This window comes from Manacus vitellinus, unplaced genomic scaffold (genome assembly GCF_001715985.3).
Source record: "Manacus vitellinus isolate BGI_N305 unplaced genomic scaffold, ASM171598v3 scaffold_21_pilon, whole genome shotgun sequence".
Lineage (NCBI taxonomy): Eukaryota > Metazoa > Chordata > Aves > Passeriformes > Pipridae > Manacus > Manacus vitellinus.
In genome coordinates, this window is record NW_021939546.1 from 9,988,885 (window position 1) to 10,008,734 (window position 19,850).

The window sequence follows — 19,850 nt, forward strand, 5'->3', positions numbered from 1 at the left end:
CATTTTCACATTGAAGTGATACACACTCTACCACTGATAGAGTAATTCATTTTCAACCCTTTCTGATTCTATAAACACATTGTCTCACAAGATCAGTAATTTTTTACCTCTCAGGCTAATGAAGAGTGGATGGTAGACCAATGAATTCTCTTTTTGCAGAACTGTTTTGACATTCTTAATTTTTTCTTAAATATCAAAGAAAGGACAAAGAGCTGTGATTTTATTGCATTAATATTAATAATCATTTATCTGCCAGAAAAACATTTAAATATCACTTGACATTTGCAGAGAAAGATTAATGTTTAATTTACTACAAACATAGAAATACTTTGAAATAAAAGGAAACGCTTCTGGATTTGGCAAAATGAAAAAAAAAAAACAACAAAACTAAGACAGACATTCAGATATAAAAAAATATTGTAACCATAGCAGGAGTCAAAAACATGCTGGTGCCATCTAAAATGTCAATATTTAAATTATCACTTCTGATTGAAAAAATAACATCAATGAGATAGTTTTTTAAGGTCTAATTGAAGTTTTAACTAAACAAAGATAAATGAGGGTAAGCAGTTTTCGGTTCCATCCACGTGGGTACAGTTAGGAAGGCCTGCTACAAACTCTTATCAGTGTTATAAAAACAAACCATCATAGTGTAGTTCCTTGTTTCTGCATAATTGTGTATAGTACAATGGAGTAAAGTTAGGGTATGAACAGTACTGGCATTTCAGAATTATTGTTAAGGCTGGAAGTCCAGGAGGGCTTCCAGAACTGGCTGGTGTCTGGAGGAGAGGAAAATACCAAGGCACAGGAGTCAGAAAATTGTGTAAGTGAAAATACAGCAACAAGTTCCATTACCTGCAGAAGGATCAAAATGCTGTATAATAAAGAGAAAAGTACAGAAATCACCTTGTTCTACAAAAGAATGTCAGATGAGGAGCTGCAGAGGAGGAGGAGGAGATGAGCAGGGAAGTTGTGTATCAGTCTGATCTGATGAAATGGCTAAAAATGTACCTAGACTCCAGGAAAGTCTATCTGTAAATTTTATCATGGAGATTATATGGTAAGATATCCCTTTTAGGCAATGAAATAATGGGATTAATGTATTGAATGAGAATAACATTTTTAGCACCCAAACTGGTTTTGTGACTGAATTGATAATGGCATAGAGAATCAAATTCAGTTTTATAATAAACTCAAATAAGACTGTTTCTTTTGTAAAAGCTGTATATAGGGCAGATATTATCAGATTCAGTATTTGTACTGGAAGTCTATCCTTACAGTACGTTTTTTCAAGGATTTTTTTGGTATAAAATAAAGACAGTTATGGATATAAAGCCAGTAATTTCTTAGTTAAAGAAGATTCTAATTCAGGATCTATTTCAAAGAGGAAGATTCTTTTATAAGGCAATACCTGGAGCCTTTCCATTTATACTCTTTCTTTTTAATAAAAAACCTTCAAATTTGTTTAGAGCTCTGGTGACTTTTTAGAGGCCCTTGGGAATATATTTTAACTATAGGTCTCCCAGCTGATAGAGATTTCCATCTATTCCTTTTCACTCAAGTGTCAGTCTGTAGTTATACTGCGGAAGGATTCCCCTGGAAAAATGGTGATTCCATCTCAGGCACCAAACTAGGCCAAATGCAGAATTACAGCAGTACTGTGCAGTAATACATCAACAGGAATATCCTCTCTTGGAGGATGAAAGAACTTTTTTCACTTTTTGCGTTACAGGAATTCTCAGGGTCTTTGCAAAATGATGAATATATTGAGTAGGAAGCATTACATAAGTAGGAGTGCTGTAATGTACTGAAGGATAAAGAATATACAGCTTTTAACACTTTTCACCATTTATCATATGTGTTTTTGCACGCCTGCAATGTCTCGGCAGCAGGTAAATATGAGAATGTTTTACCTTAGAGGCTAAAGATAACAACAGATTTCAGTGCTGGACATTGAGCACTGGGCCCTAACAAAGTGAGTATTTAGAGAGATGTTTCTGTCTGCCACACACCAGTAGTGGTACATCCCACTGTGGTGCAGCAGTTCGTATTCCCTGATCTGCCTCGGTGGTTGCTTCCGTGGTTAAGGCTGCAGACGTTGTTATAATTTATTTATTAACTTATTAATTATTTATTTAGGATAGCACCCATTATATGCTAAGTGACTTCCAAACAGAAATTTCCCCAAATGCTTTTCCTTTAAGAGCTCTGCTTTGAAAGATGTGATACATGCACAGCCGTGAGAGACCCATTTTGGGAGCACACGCTTTGTTAAAGAAAGCTGAGTTTCGTGACACTAATGCAAAACCTCTTTGTATTCTGATTTTCCTTTAACAAAGGTTCACTGCTGTGGATAAATAACTGCCCATCTGTCATTGGAGGCCTTTGGGGAATTGATAAAGAGGGAGCAGAGAAATCTGTTTTTCTGGGGATTTGGTGGATTTGGTGTAGTGGGTGTGCAATGGCCATCTTAGGGCGCAGGCCTCTGATTTTTAAGCACTCTTGACACTCCTTTCTAAGCTGATGCATTGCTACTTTATCACTGCCAGTTTGTGTATTTACATGATTTTGTGACTTTTAGGAGAATTTGTCCTGCAGTCTTGGGCTCTGCTGATTTTTTTGTAATTTATAAGAATCTCACAGATGCAGGAGACTGACTCCATTTTATCTGTCCTTTGCAATTTCCCCACACGGTGAACATTGACATTTTATTCTTTGCAGCACAGGGGTTTTTAGGTCCTTTAACTGAAAGCATCAGTATTTATCGATAAGGGCAATTTTGAAATTAGGCTCCTTGGCTGCAAGTGATTAAATATCAATCTCATTTGATCAAAACTATCGAATTCTTTCAGCAAGATTTTATTGTATAATTTCTTAATGCATATGTAGGCCTGCAATATATATATATATACATATAGAATATATACAATGATATTTGTAGTATTTGGGATATCTGTGGCTTGTCTTTTGTGCTGTTTTGCTCATGGTGGTTTTTGAGCAATCATGATCACAAAATCTTCAGGATTACTTGTTGCTGTTTTCCATTGTGCCGTAAACTGGGATCACCATTAAGACTGCTCTACTTAAGAAACATAAGAAGGCAGAAAATATTCTAGTTCTAGTTGCCTGTGTTGTCTTTCCAAATGGCCTTGTTTACTCTTCTGGATTATCTTTAAAAGAAAGTTGCAAGTGATGTAAGTAGGTGGCCTTTGGGATTAACACATGCTAGAGCTTTACAATTACTTATATTGTGAAATCTGTAGTAGTATCCTCATTGCAGGAGGAGCCTCAAAACTCCTGCTTAATAAATTTTAATCCCTGTATTCCCCCTTCCCCCTTGCCCAGACATCATTCAAACATCTGTGACCAAGAAAAGTATTTTTTTCTGAAAGGAAGAACTCATCCTAAAACTGTCCATTGGCAGCACTGTCCACACTACTAAAATATGAGAATCTTTTTGTAACTGTTTTTAGTAAAATAAATCACAACATTTCCTGCCCCACCCACCCTTTCTTTATATTCAGCTTGTAGATGTAAGATGGTTTTTGACCCTCTCCTTTTCAACCAGTCCTTCTTTCTTACAGGTTTCCAATTCCCTTAATTTTCCATGTGGAAGATAATTCTGCCTCCTACTCTAATTCAGATAAAAGTTTTAATTTATAAAACTCCTGTGGGTGTTTCAGTCTAGGCCACACATCATTAATATTTCTGCAGTTAAACTCAATACGAAAGAATTAAAGATTTATTCATTACACTTGTTTGGGACCACTGAGAAGCAGTGACTGTGTTTCCAGATCCTATGGGCAGGATGCCCTGAGGAAATGGGTCCAATTTACTTTACTTAAATCACTTGTGAGGAAAAATATTGGAAAGAGTGGAACTTGGACTGTGATCCTGAAGAGGTGTGGAAAATCAGATTTGCCTCTCGTTGTTATGCATTGGGAGCAAGACCATTAAAATGAGTATTGTTACACTAAAAGAGACAAACAAACAAGTGGAGACCCATAACTCTTAGATACCCAAAAAATAAATACAACTTATTTTAATGCTATATTCAGAGATCAAAGAGGAAAGTATAAAGGTAGAATTTTCCTGTGCTGTCATTCCCAATTAGATTTTATCACGTTGTCTACTTACAATAAAAGCTCAGTCAGAATTTCTTGGCCTCTAAAAGTTGTGCATTAATATGTACATCTCAGTCTACTCTTTCCAGAGATGGGACCTGGCCTTTTACCAGCTGCTTCTGAGAGCTAAGATGGTCATTGTTCCAGTACAGTCTTTTTCACAAAAACTACTGATTTACTGTCCTTTGGATGTCACAACTGATAAAAACTTAAAACATAAAGGAAATAACAATTTCATCTCGCTTAATTGAGGAGGGAAGATAGGAAAGAGACTACAAATCAAGTCTTGCCATGTACTTTTGAAATGCTTTGCCTATTTGATAGTCTCGACCATTTTTCAAAGGTAATCTGGATTTGACCAAAAGCACAGTCATGACCATTGCTATGGTTTTAACTGTTTCAGTTAAAACATCAGGGTTTTAAAAGAATACTATATTGCTGAAGAGTACTGAGGTTTTTTTTTTGCAAAATATCGATGTAACTGTGGCGGTGTAGGTATGACTTTGTATTGCAGAGCTTGATATATGCAATTTTAATAATTTAGACCATAATTTACAGATGTTCTATATGTGGTTTTTATGATATTGTATTTTTTTTTCAAATCATGTGCTTTGAGGTCTCAGGAATCTGGGTCTGACATCTGTTCTGGGCAAGAGTCCAGCAGATGATGCAAAAACTGTCATAGGTTTCAGAGATCATCACTATTTCATTAGATTTTTTTTCCTATTTAGAAATCAAATGCTCTTTAGAAGTCATTCAGGACTTCTCAACAAACTATTTTTTATAAATTCTTTGCTCAGACAAAGACCATAAAGCAAGTGGGAATTTACAAGATAGATATCCAGAAGATATCTAATCTTTTACTCAATAGAAGTTTTTACAGATCTGAGTCCCTATGATTCCTGTTCCATTTAGAACATATTGATAAAATTTCTTTGCATTATCATCTCAATGTGTTTTATGATCCATAAGGATGAATTCCATTGTGGGTATTCCCTATTCTACATTTCACCTTATTTTGTGAAATACTGAGTTGCATGAAATATAGATTAATACTGTTTGGCTATCTTGGACTTCATCCCAGGTTCAACTGGTGAAAATGATGTATATTCCAATCTGTTCTTTGGTTGTTTTTGTTTAAAGAATTTGTATAGATTGAAATGCAGCTGCAAGTGTATTAGTGATTTTCTATTGCTTACTTGTCAAGATTTTTATTGTGTGGATGAAAAATAGCATTTCAAAACCTGGCAGCATATTGACAAAAACAGAAGAGCACTTTGTGTAATTCTCTTTTGAAAAACTACCTCTTTTAGAGACAGAGATTGCCTCGGCTACTTCCATTCATATGTATCTTGATCAATAGATTTATTGATAGCTTTTAGCCAAGATTTAATTCTTTTTCTTCTCCTCAGTTCACCATGGTGCTCACTTTTCTGAATTGAGAAACTAGAATTAGTCTCCTATAAGCAAGGCATACAATATGCAAGTGCTCTAGGTGTAAAAGGAGGCATTTGACCTTTTGTTGCTAATCTGTGACAGGTGCAGGCTATTTTCTTCCAAATGGTGTTAATTTTCATGTGCAAATCCACCCCCTGAAACCTGCATTCTATGTATCCACCACGGGGGAATTGGTGGTCATCACGAGTACTGTAATGGACAGCTGAGAGGGATAATCGCCGATATTTCAGCACATTTTGCTCCCGACTCAGTCGGGTTTAGTGCACTCCTGGTTTCGCTGCTTATTAGGGAGGCTGAAGTTAGTTATTCATTGCCGGACAAAAAAAAAAAAAAAAAAAAAAAAAAGAAAGTGTCTGAGAAAGTTCATGTGCAGGGAACAGCACATTGTTACAAATTAGTTTCCTTTACCATTTCTGGCAAACTCATTACAAAGTAATCGCGCCCTGCGCTGAAGTGCACTTCCTCTGGGACCAATAACTGTAAATAAGCAGGGCTGCAAGCTGGCTGATAAGTTGTTGTTCTGAAGATAACGGTCCTTTTTAGCAGAGTGTTTGACCTTTTTCTTTATATTGCCTCAGGCTTGTCTAAGACCCTCAAGGTCTATTTTTCATCTTAAAATTCTCTGTAGGCAAGCGCAATGTGTGGTTTTAAGAAGATTTTAGGATTGCTTAACATATCTGTATTTTCTTTTCTAGCATTTTTATGATAATTGTTAAAATGTTTGGTAAGTTTAGCTAGCATTTTCTTAAGCAGGTTTTTTTTCTTTGTGTAAAGTACACTTTTTATTGATGTAGGAAGCAATATGCATTAATATTTTATGAGGACTAAGTGTATGTTGCATGATTAATAAAAGAGTATCATTGGGCTTTTTTCTGACTTTTAAAGAAACTTGAAACATGCTATTGACCCCTTTCACTATTCACATTTTCAGAGTATTGCACTAAACATTACTCTGTAAAGCAATTTAAGCAAATATAATTAAGAATTTCAGCTTGAATGATTAAAGGAAAGTATGTCTCCTCTTTTCTCAGTATGCTGAGAGTATTGAACAGAACTGTGACTGAAAATTGAGCGTGTCTTAAAAACAAACCCCAAGGCTAAGTGAAAGTCAGTTTATAGACATTTGGGAATTTGATTTGTTCACATCTTCCCATAAGTTTAAAAAGATCTGTGCCAGTATTTCTGTAAAGTAAAATAATAACAGAAAAAGCCCCTGCAACTAATTTCAGAGTGCATAGGAGAGAAAATCCATAATGTTTTGTGAAGTGCCGGCTCGCCTAATAGATTGTTTGTTTTACTTTTAGGATATAGTCAGAAAGCCATTTGACAACCAGATGTGCATTCGACCTGTTAAAAAAAAAAAACAAGAATTGTTTGGAATGCCAATCAGTTCAGATTTTACTGCTCATAATGTTGTTGGGCTTTTTTCCCTTTCAGGTCAGTTAGTCAGTTCTTTAATCTTACATGTACCTTAAATAACATTATTAATATCTTATGTTTTATAATGTTAACCCCCAAATATAATGCTAATCAAAAATTATGGAGTGACGAGGCTTTGGAAAATGTTGTATAATCTCATGTATATAACTTCTGAGTTTATTGAAAGGAGTGGTGATGAGTTCATATGGGCATGAAGTCAAAGTGAAGTAAAGCAAAGCTGATGTTTGAGTAATGTGAGACATTTTATTTTGATTTTAAAAGAACATACTTAATCAACGTGGTTGTGGACAGACTCTCTTACTGCTACGACAAACTACCAGACTAGAAATGTACACAGAATAAAAACTGCATGCAAAGGGTCTTGCAGTAGTTGTATCAAGACTGAAGACTATTACTCAAAATTGGTGCTATCTGGTTCTCTCTTATATTTTTCATCATTTCAACACAGAAACTGTTTACCACAGGTATTGCAAAGCAGAGTGTGTATTGCATAATCACACAGAGACTCCTGTGACACAGAGAAGTTTTAAGGAACCTTATAGAGATATTTTAAAAAATCAGGTTAGAAGTGCTTTGCACTTAAGAAAAAAAATGTTTATTTTCAATGTTAAAGTATTATAATGGTTTAATGTCTAAATGGAATGCTGTAATCAATGTTTTAATTCCTGTTTCATGGTTTCTAATGCTCTTCACTGTGTTACCTGAGGTACTGGAATATAATTCTCATTCATTAGAATAAATGTATTTCCCATGACTACAGCAGTGTGAAGCCAGTACATAAAACTGGTCAGTTTGTGAGTTTAACATTGAGAAGTTTTTATCCTCTCTTGGACACCGAAAAATGTTTTTCAGTGGCATTATCAGTTTTCTACAAAGCATCTCTTAAAGCGAGGAGGTGTTTTGTTCCTACAGTTCTAGGCTTCTTTGTACCAAAACTGCTGTCTTGTTTAATGACATTGCTACGTGGGTTGAAATTAGGCTGACAGATTGTGAGCAAAGGCTGTGATATTACAAACAATAGTCTATTGAGCATGAGGAACTTGTTGAATTAGTTACCGAAGGCATTAGTGTTCAGTCCAGCCTCTTTAGCATCTGGAAGACAGAGAAGAAATAGTGTGCTAATGAAATGTTCCAATGACACTGAACTGCAAATGGCTGCAGGTGACAATGGCAGCTGATGTGTGCTCTGAGGGAGCCTGGGAAGGGGCAGTTCTGTGGGCAAAAGTAATAAAGAGAGATGCGACTCGCAAAAGCAAAAAATACTGATTTAGGAGGGAAGGGAGTATTTGAATCGAGAGAGAAAACAGTGTTGGGACTCCTGGAGAATTGAGCACACAATTATTAAACTGTCAAAGAGACTGCTGGATTTGAGATGGGTAGATAGGTCTTCCAGAGCAGACTGGATGGCAGTGGTTCCAGCACACCAGCACTTCACCATCAGTGACTTCATTGACATTGGTACAGTCCTCCTCTGCTAATTTATGGATCCTGTGGATTCCATAAAGTACTTCTGAGTGGGTCATCTGTCTCTCATACAATTCAGATCAGTTTGGTGTTGAAAAAGAAACTGAAATGTGCAATAGGTCAAAATCAAGGTCTCCTTTTGCTCTGTTTTAATTGTTCACTTAATAATCTTTTAGTTTCCTATGCCTTGCAGTACAAGGTTTTAATGGTCTTTGAACTTAAAATATGAATTTAATTGCTTCTGTGTCTTTCTTTGCAAGTAATTCAATCAAAATTTGCACCTCTGGTCTGTGCTGCAGATAACTTTATCTGTATCTGGAATTGCTGGGATCACTGGGAGTCATGTGTACATAGTATACATGGACCTGGGCCACAGTCTGTGTCCAGCCAGCCTGCTGCTCTAACCTTGGAGGATCCAACAGGATGCACAGCTGCAGTAACTCTGGGCATCCACACACCAAGCTTTGTCCAGAGGGAGCTTAAACTGTGACCTGTGAGGCAACTGGAATCCAACCTTTTTGGATTAACAACTTGGACCACTTAAAATATCCAAAGAATATTATTATCCCAACTGTGTCATTTATGCATGACATTTAATGAAAAATACAGAAAAACAGAGTCCTTTATTTAAAGGTATTACAATACAATAGCTTGGTTTTGCTATTCTTATTTGCTTTGGATAATAATCTGTAGGAAATTGTAGTTTATGTTAAGATTTGAGTTCTTTTGTTGTCAGTAAGTGATAGGTTTGACCCCTGTGGCAGAAAGTGCACTGAGTTGTGTCAAGGACTTCACCTAAAGCCAGGAGATATGGTGGGTTGGCCTTGGCCAACTGCTTGATGCTGATCCAGCACTCTCACCCACACTTCTCAACAGGACAGGGGTGAGAAAATAAGGTGAAAAAGCTCTTGGGTCGAATACAGACAGGAAGATCCCTGACCAATGGCCTTCACAGGCAAAACAGGCTGCACTGGGGGAAACTAATTTATTGCCCGTTAAAACAGGTTTGGATAGTAAGAAACAAAGAAAAACTAGAACAATGCCTTCCTCCCCATCCTCCCCTGTTCCCAGGATCAACTTCACCCCACTCACAAGGAGCAGAGCGAGGGGATGGGGGCTGCGGTCGGTGCTGTGCCGCCGCTCCCTCCTCACGCAGCTCCCCTGCTCCAGCCTGGGCCCGCCCTTCCCACAGCCCACAGGGCCTGGCAGCCCACAGCCTGGCTCCTCTGTGGGCCGCTGCTCCTTCAGGAGACATCCACCTGCTCCAGCCTCTCCCCACAGGACGCAGGAGAGTCTCTACCCTGGCACCCAGAGCACCCCACTCCTCCTCCTCCTCCTCAAGCCCCTGTTCTCCTCAGCCTCCCTCACCCTTCTGGGTGGGTTTTGCCCTTTTTAAAACACATTTTCACAAGGTGCCTCCACCTTGGCTGAGGGGCCGGGCCGTGCTGTGGAGTGCAGCCATTGTGGAGCCGGCTGGGACCATCGGGAACAGGCTGGAATGGGCTCAGGGAGCTCAGCCTGCAGCCCCACTGCCGACACCCGGGGTGGCAGGTGACATTATTGGTATTTGGCAGAGGAATTCTGGCTGTACAATAGAGCTGTTTTTTCAAATATTTCCAATGCCAAGTGTCTCCTTGAGGCGAGCGCTCAGGAACAGATTGTGAGCGTGGAGTGGGTCTCTGCAGAGGGAAGCAGTGGAGAGAATTTTCTTCTGAAAAGAGGGATGTGGGTAGGAAAGTAGAGGATAACATTAAAAATAGGGAAGATTAAAAATGTTCCATTAGTAGAGCTAGAAACAATTTAGGATAAGGAAGAAATCCTGGAAATATATTGATGAAGAGAGTTTTTCCCTGCTTCTTTTCCAGTCCAGAACAGCAGATCAGCCAAATTTTGCTGCTTGTGCTGGTACTGAGCAGTGTGTTAGCAGAGAACAGTCCTATTGACTGCCATGGGACTTGCTGAGAAGGGAATTGTTTAGCTAAATAGCTTTATAAATACTTATTTGAATGCGACAATATATTTCCAACCCAAAAATATATATCTAACCCCAAAAATATATTTGTAACCCATGTTTCAGTGCTATTTTTAATTTATTTTTAAAATAAATGTAATTTAGCATGTGAGCTAGAGTATGGCCCTGTCTTACAAGACCTGGTGAGGTGAGTTTTGGATTGAATCAGGAAAATGTAAAGTCTTATTTTTGTAGTGTATAAATGAATTGGACAGTTTAAACCCTGTCTCTAAAAATCTTGGCACACTTCAAAGGAAAAATGCCATTTTAGCAATTTAAAAGCACTTAGTGGGTTTTCCCAGTGCTGAACTTTATTTCTATAGCCAGGGTGGTTGCCTGCTGGATAATGCCATAGGGGACAATGTCTCTCTGACTACATTTAAAAATATTATTCCATGAAATTCACTAGGAACAAGCTGAGGCAAAACCTCTTTATTTCTTTGGAAAGAGGTGTTAGTTCAGGAAAAGTATTGAGATAGTTTTTGAATCAAAAAGGAGAGGAATGCTGGCCCATCTGTGGGCCAGAGGAACCAGGGGGAAATGTGGGGACTTTTTAGTCTTGGAGGGGCTTGAACATGAGCAGCAATTGGAAAGAAAGAAATCCATAGAGGTGGGGGCTAAAAGATGTGCAGAGACATCAGCAGAAAAATGGAAAAAAGAAACAATTAAAAGGATCTTAAGGCACATAATTGGAATACTCAGATAAGAGGAGGCAAAAGGTCAATTGAATTGAATAATAAAAATGCATGTTGTCTTCTTTTTGATATATGTTTTATTTTTTGACTATGATTAAGCCTTTTAAAAGTAGTTATGAACTGTTGTAAGGCTTATTATACTTGTATATTTTATCCAACAGAGGTAGAAATTTTTAAAACTTTTCTCAGTGTGGTTCCTGGGGAGTTGATTCATTAAAATGCATTCTTTTTCATATGTTCCTGGTAGGGAACCTTGGACGGGTGGATCATGTCACAGAGTTTGAGTATGACCTGTTCATCAGACCAGATACCTGTAACCCACGCTTTCGAGTCTGGTTCAACTTCACTGTTGAAAATGTGAAAGAATCACAGGTAAGTGCTGCTAAATTAGATGGTATGATAGCTTTAAAAATTGCTTGCTCCAGAATATATTTTCTTAAACAAAAAAGATAACATCTAGGGTCTGTAACTAAAAACTGCTGTAAAATGTCTTTTTGTTCCTTGAATTTTTATAAATAAAAGCAGGTGTCAGCATGACTGGGCATGACCATGCTTCTCAGCTATCCAGAACAGCAGGTAATTGCAAAGACATTGTAATGTTTGCCAGCTACCACAACTTGTATTAATAATGGCTGCTATATATTTGTGGTTTTATATTCCAACAAAATATGTGTGTTAATATATGGAAAAGAAGTCCATCATTGCTGTTCAAACATTGTCACTCCAGCCTTCATTTAATACACGTAGAACAATGAGGCAGCTTTGCAAACAGGCATTTCTCTAGTGACTTGTAGCAGAGGAGTTGCTTGCCAATGTGTCCCTTGTGAAAGAGGAGGTTTAAATCTGAGTCAACTCAATTTGATAGGCAACTGTTTTACTTTTAAACAATGTTTCTTTGCTGTAAAAATGCCCCCTGAGGAAGAAACTTCCTTGCTCTAATTTTTCTCTTACAAACTTGTAAAAGTTTTATGCAAACTTTCCCATTGAAAAACCAGAAAGCATTTAATTCCACTTTTTGCATGCACCTTGCATTTTATTTTAGTTTATCAGAATCAATCTGTCATTTTTACTTAATGGAAACAAAACATATTTAGTAAGAGAAAAAAAACTGCAGAAGGTTGATATTTGTATTCCTACGAGACTAATATCTTCATATCCACCACTGTACCATTCCTGTTACAACTAGAAATCATGAAATTGTTTATCTATCTTCCTGGAGCCTGATACTTTATCAGACAGACCCTTTCCCCTGCTGTGCCTTACTCAACTGTGATCAAATTATATAGTCATGAGATGAATGGGAATCTGTCTCAAGGAGGCAAAGAGATCGGGTAGAAAGATACAATATATATCTAGGGCTTACAGGATATTTGTTTTCATGGTTGTCTACATGAAAGAGAATGGTTCCACTATTAAGTTTGACTTGTGAGGTCTGTTTTTATAATGTGTGTTCCTATAATCTTTTTTCCATCTCTCCAATTTCCGTTAAAATGAGACCTGCATGGCCGTAATCTAGTCTGGAACCCTTTTTAGGCCTTTGTACTAGAGGCCATGGGCAGTATTAGTCATTACAGCTCAGCTATATTAAATGAAAGTTAGAAGTTGCTACATCAAACATACTGCATAATCTGTTTTCTGCATGTTGATTATTTTATTTTATGTTTTACTAGAAAACAGTAACATGGAAACTCAAGCTATTCAGTATTGCTTAAAAATGTTGCACTGATACACGAGTAACTTTGATTACAGTATGTGTAAAAGTAGATATTTTAGTACTTGTCTGTAAATCATTACCTGGATAATATTGTATTTATTTTTGATTTATCATATAGGTAGTGTGTGAGGAAGGCACATTTATACAGTTATATATACTAGGTCTGGTTTCAGCCATTTGGATGAGAACTCACAAAGAGTAGCTGCTTTTATTTGTTTTATATATTATCTATTAGTGCAGCATTTTGTGTTATTAATCTAGTGATAAATGAAAACAAAGACCTATTAGACATTCCTACCAATCTTACTGTCCATGCACTAACATTCTGTAGAGAAAAGGTTTTTTACATTCCGGTTTTAATTTTCTTAAGGCATGGAGCCTCCATTTCCTACGGCTCAAAACTGCTTCATAGACTCCTCTCACTTACAGTGTTGCTTGATTTTTAGCCTAAAGCTTTCCTTTATTTAATCCCACAGTTCCCAGTTGCAATTCTGCTTAGTAATAACTCCTCTTGGTACAAATAAATCCTCATCATCCTTGGCTAACATTTATATTTCTGTAAATTATAACATTCCTCATCATTTGTGTCTCAACCTAGCTATCATGTTTGGTTCTTTCAGCCCTATATCCAATAGACCACTTTACCTTTTAAGTATTTTTCCGCTTTGGGGCCTTTGGACTTTCATCATAAGTGAATCTTTCAAGCCCTTTGGTAATTAGCCTAGTTTCCCAAGGAAGCAAAGCTTATATGATCACACTGTCTGCTTGCTAGCCTGGCTTTTTGTTTGGCTGCTGATCTCTCTCCTCTCTTTTCTCCCTCAATAGCTTCTTAACTCTTGGCCAGTTTCAGCACCACTGGACAGGAATTCCTGTAAGTTTTGGGAAAACAGGCTGCCAGATGGGCAAGAGAGCCATTAGTGTTCCCACTGGCAGCCAGGCTGTAGTATGAGATCATTTCTTATTAAACATCAGAGAATCCACAGAGGAGATGAATAGGAGAAAGTACTCATTGGAATTTGCATTTTTAAGATACCAGAGAATCCAACCATGAAATCCAAATCCATAGCATTGAGTAATTTTGCTTCTTGCAGAACTTCTTGTTTTTATTATTGTTCTACCTCTTCCAGTTTCCTTCAATATTTTCTTTATAGCGTGGAACTAAAGTGTAATGGACAATTCCAAGTACGCTAATCCCAACTTTCAGAGAAGGGACTGTGGGCCCTTTGCTCTGTTACTGTCTCAGTATAGACAGCTGGAAATTGCAGCAGCCTTTTGTTGCTGTATCACTATGGAAACCCAGGCCTAATTTGTTTTTCCCTATCATCCAGAAGTCTTTTTCAGAATGATTGCTTCCGTGCTCCTGGTACGTGTGTCTGAGGTTACTGCTGTGCTTCAGCAACAAGGGCAGGTAATCGAGCTAAGTTCTGTAGCATTTCAGTGACAGCCCTAATATTTTCAGCATTATGTTTGTAATTTTATTATAAACTTGGTTTATTTGATGTTCACTTCCCTGTGTTAGAGTAGAACCAATAGAATTTTTTTTTACTTGGAAGTTGGTGAGTTAATTTTTTCTTCCTTGTGACTTGGACTTCTACATCAGACGTTTTGTGTCATCAACTTTTTTTTTTTAGCAAGGAATTAAAAAAAAATTCAAAAGAAATATCTAATGTCTTGTATTTATGGGGGAAAAGAACTATCATATAAGATACCTGTGAGATGTAAAAGCTGGTCTTTTGGTCTCCTTATACATTTTCTGACTTGCAAGTCAGTTGGTCTGAAAAGGTTTGAGCTCTAGATTGTTTTGTTCTTTGTTCTGTGAATTCATTCAACACCAATATTGGGGGAAAAAAAAAGAAACTACTATGTTATATGCAAGGAAAACACATACTCTTTTATGATTTACACATATCCAAAGGGAGAGTGAAGGAAAGAGGATTTGCTGTGGAACACATGGTCTCTTGGGCAAAGCCTCCAATTTCTCTAATTATATACGTGTCACAGGCTGCTGCCTATTTCTGGATAATGCTCTGTATTGGGCAGGGTTTGTTCCCTATTCACTTCAACCATGGCCCTTACAACACCATCGATGAGTTGGCTAAATGTCTTCTCCGTGGAACGGGAAATTGGATGAAAAACTTTCATCTCCAAATTGCGTATTTTAAACAGGCCGTGCTTCAGGTGCGAGATTACCTCGGAGCTGGAATGGCTTTAATTCTATTAGTAGCCACAGTGATTCATTTGAGCTTCTTGTGAAAAAAAGAGAGATGTGTGTATGTGTGAGAAATTATAAAAATATGCTGCTATGCTGATACTGGAGGATTTTACAGGTGAAAAGAATGATTATTGCTCTTGAGGGCCATAGCCAGAAATTCTTCTCAAGTAGTTGACACTCACTGCTCCAGATACTGTAACCACGCCAGAAAAAGATGATCTCTGTCCTAAAAAATATAGTTTTGAGCAATCTGAGAAGAGATAAGAGTTAAATAGAACAAACTGATGAAAGGATTAAAAATATCTGTGAGGATTTTAGTTTCACAAACAACAGCCATATTATACCAATAAGTAATGCACGTCTAGGCCTCATGAAATATTCTGTGTGTGTATGTACCCTGAACAGCTCTGCTGTCTGATGAATCATGTTGAGAAATGGTATTTTCACTGAGATTAAAAAAAGAATTTCCAACAGAAGGGGTTTCCTAATAGTGCCAAATTTTGTTCTGTAAGTGTTGATAAACACATTTGGAGTTCTTCATCAAGAAGGTACTGACAAAATATACCAAGAAGGAGAGAGGAGAAGAATGGATATTTGGGAGATACCACTTGATCATTACTTACAGTTAATAAATCAATCCAGACTGAGGTTAAAATCAAAGAACCAAACGTTATTTACTTCAAAGGCATTCTCTCTGTTACTTCAGTTGCATTTGGACTGAAACTAGAATTTTAACTCATGATTTTTTGGGAGATCTTCTGTTATGTATATATATGGATCAGGAAAAAGGAAAAATTTCTTCAGAAATTTAAACGGGATGCCAAGGTAAGACAGAGAATGTCACAGCTGGATATTATTGTGAACTTGTGGAGCTGTCATCGTAGAGTTCTCTCTTTTTTGTCCTACACTGTTTTGTAAAATGTAAAAGGCTGTAAGATCTCTGTTGTCTTTAGTTGATTAGGTTTTCAGGAAATATTAACATCGACACTGGATTTTATAGTATGTTCAGGCCTCTTATTACTGTCCTAAAACAGCTCAATGATCCTTAGCAGACAACTGCTTCTCTGTGGTGTTACAGCTGTGATTGTTTAAAGGTGTGAATTGTATGTGTACAGGGAAAGACAATGTCTCTTATTATACTGATACATTTTGGAGAAGCAGGGGGGGGAAAAGAAAGGCAAAAAAAATACCTCACCTTGATGTGAGGTGCTTAATCTTTTTTTCTGACCCAAGAACTTGGTCAGTGCAGTTAATTTGTTCAGAAGCTGCATCTGAAGTTAGATGGAGTGAAGATGACATCAAAAGCAGTCTAAAGCTGGAAATAGGCTACCTTTTTACTTTCTTTTTCTTAAGCAGACATTCTTTGCTCTGCTGTCATTTGGGGATGTAAGTTACTGGTATCAAGATGCTTGATAACATCTTATAGTTGTTCCAGCTTCTCATTTTAGAAGGCAGGTATTTTTTACTGTATGTTAAAGGCTACATTGCACTTACTTGGCTTTGGAAAATGCATGTGGAAAAGTGCATATATTTTTATGAATGAGTATAGTTCTGAAATTTTGAAGTGAATAAATTTGAAGTGAATAAATAAAGCATTTTTGTGCAACGTTTCCTAACCAATCTTAAACATGTATTTTCTGTAGTGTGTTTCACATACACACTACAGATACATTCTTACTAAATTAGGCATATGTTACTCATTTTTTAATAATTTATTAATCCTCTTCTGGTCAGCTCCTGTAATCTCTCTAAGTAGCTCTTTATAATAATTTGCAAGGAGAATGGCTAGATTATTTGAATTTGCCTGTTTAGGAAGCTGTTGCCCATCTTTATGTACCCTTCTTATGTTAATTTTTAGCATGCTAGAAAGTTGCTCCTAACTTTTCCTGTATTTTATTTTGGTATTTTATTCACCCTTTACACAGGTAGACAAAACCCAATCTTTTCCATGGGCCAGTTTTGTTTTGTTGCATAAATTTATTTTGTTTCCTTGCTTCTGATACTTTTCTTGAAAATAATCTAATTTTAAGGGGTTAAATGGGTATTGGTAAACCATATTTCCAGCTCACATTGCCATTTTGACTTTAAGATGAAACTGTAAGTAACATCACTGCTATAACTTTTAATTCACTGCTTTCTGTAGTTTTAGTATTGATTTAGTTAGAGCAGTATCAAATTTTTATTTGTTTCACATGTGAGTGAAGTTTTTCCTTTTTTCTTAGCTACCAAATAGTGGATTTCAGTTCTTGTGGGTGAATTTGTTCAAGATTTAAACTTTGACATTCATCTAAGACTGCTGGGTTTGTCAGTCATTATCATATCATATCATATCATGGTTTATTTTCCCTTGGAGAAAGGCATATACTGAGGAAGTGTTGAAGTTATGATTTTTTTCCTAAGAAAGATTAAAAAGGAAGCAAAGCTCTCCTGAAACATTTTCCTCAGGAAAAATCAGTTTTTTAGGCAGGTAAATAAATTTAATCTGAATTAGAGAATGGTTTCACTGGAAATCCCCTGGTGTTTACTAGCAAATATGACAAGAGTTGAGCAAAATAAGAGTTATGTGTTTGTATCCTTTGGGATTCCCTGCAGAATCTCGAGGCAGCAGAAGTCTGAACTTTCTGATTGGTTTTTGTTTAGTTTGATGTGCACCACAGTGTTGCACTGCATATACTGCACTGGCCAAGCTCCTTAAAGCTATAATTGAGTGTATATGTATATTTTATATACACATATGTGCATACATATGTATCTGTCTGCCTTGAAAGCACCAAGGTGAGTGCATTTGGACAGGATCTTTTAAGTAACAGTGTTACTACAGGGAAAGCAGATAATTTCTTTGTATAGCACATGCCCTCCCACTTGGAAAAAAATGGGAGGAAGAATGGTGGAGCCAGGTTCATGGTGCAAATTTTGGTACCATAGCACATGGTAATATGGATCTATTACTTTTTTTTAAGAGAAGGGCTTGGATTACCTGAAGTGTGTATTATAAACCAAAATTGATTGTTTCAAAGCAGCCTTTGTACTTTTTAAAAGTAGTTTCACTGATCTCTGTGCTGCAAAGTGATACAATTTTTTTGTAAGTCAAAAGTGCAAAGGGTTAGACTGCAGTTGAAGTAATTATTTACTTACTGAGGGAGCCATATGAAATGATAATTAAATAAGAAACAAAGTGATGACATTTAGAATAGATTGCATGTGCATCTCAACATTTAAAAAAAGAAAAATCGATTGAACATACTGCAGTTTTGAAGAAAAATAATTTTACCATTTTGGAAACTTGTGCCTATATTGGTCATGTATAAAATTAGATTTATAAATGATGGTTCTTCCAAGTTGGAATCCTTTCAAGTACATATAATTTTATTTTGGATCAATAATTCAGTTGTGCTTGGAATAGATTGAGGGTGCATGTGAAACTTTGGTAAGTGCAATATAATGTGCATCTCCATGAAATTATCCAAAGCTGTCATGACATGTATCATCCTTTAAAAAGTAATGAGTGCAGATAGCTCAGTAAACACAGGCAACATTCAGCATTAGAGAAAGAACCTCTTTCCTGCTGAAATATTTGCTCTTGGCAAGACAGTGTTAAATTCATAGACTTTTGCTGTTCCAGGTGCCTCTAAGAACATTTTAGATGTCAGTGTTCAGTAATTATTGCACACATACTGTATGTTTCAGATATAACACTTTTGCTTACAGGCAACTAATGGCCAGGTGTGTTTAATTTCCTATTATGGTGGCATCTGTCACTCAAAATGTCAAAAATACATTATAGATGCCATAAACAAAATCAGCACCATGATGATCTCCATGTCAGTGATGTGACAGGCTTATTTTTTTTTTCAATTTAAGAACTTCTTGATTTCTGATTAAATACTCCCTTTTTTAGTTCCAGAGTTAATTGTCTTCCATGCAAATTTGGTTTCATTCTCCTTTTATTACTGAAAAGTTTTTGCGTCAGAATGTGGAAGCATAGAACTAATGTAAAAGAAAAAAGATTATATTCAAGAAGTGAAAATGAAATGTTTTAAACTTTCCTGCTTTTAGATTTTTTAAATCTTTTTAATTCAGAATAATCTATATCTCCCATTGATTTCATAGGAAGCGAAGTTCCTACAATGTTAAATGCAGCAGAAAAAATCCCATCCTGATGTCAATTAAATATTTTGTTCCATTGCAATACTGTTTATAAGTATATGCTTAGTTTGTAGAATTATGGAGCTATCAAGCATTAAGATATGCATTTTCAATTTTTTAAGGGAGCAGATAAAATTAAAATGCCATGATTTGTAGCTACTTATCTTTTGGTTTTGGTTTTGGTTTTTAGTTTTACTGTTAATTGAAACTGGAAACCTGTATAAGTTACACAAGATATTACATTATATATACTTAAATTGTTATGTTTCATCCAGCAAAATATATTTTAATTTATCTAGTGAAGAGGCTGTGAAATACTCTGTAAAAACGACTGTGCAATTTTTTGCTTTGAGCAATTAAGAAAAATAACCCTGGATTTATATATTGACTCTCAAAATAGACCTGTTGTGTTTTTTTTATGCATAACACAGAATAATAGATGGCACAATTGCAATGATTGAGTGCAGTTACACCAGTTTAGGATCTGACCTGCAATCCTTGGCTAGGCAATATCTGCTCTTACACCACGGTTTGGATAATTTTTTCTTGTGAATTGAGAAGCTTCTAATTTTCATAGCAGCACTGC

The 19,850-nt window shown here is 36.5% G+C and overlaps 1 protein-coding gene across 1 annotated transcript in view; it reads left to right on the plus strand.

Annotated features, from left to right (window-relative positions):
• Positions 1-19,850, plus strand: part of AGBL4 (ATP/GTP binding protein like 4) — an 895,196-nt gene that overhangs the window by 17,761 nt on the left and 857,585 nt on the right. The window contains exon 3 of the mRNA XM_018072022.2: positions 11,440-11,564. Within this exon, the coding sequence (XP_017927511.1) occupies positions 11,440-11,564 (125 nt within the window). The remainder of the gene's footprint in view (positions 1-11,439; positions 11,565-19,850) is intronic.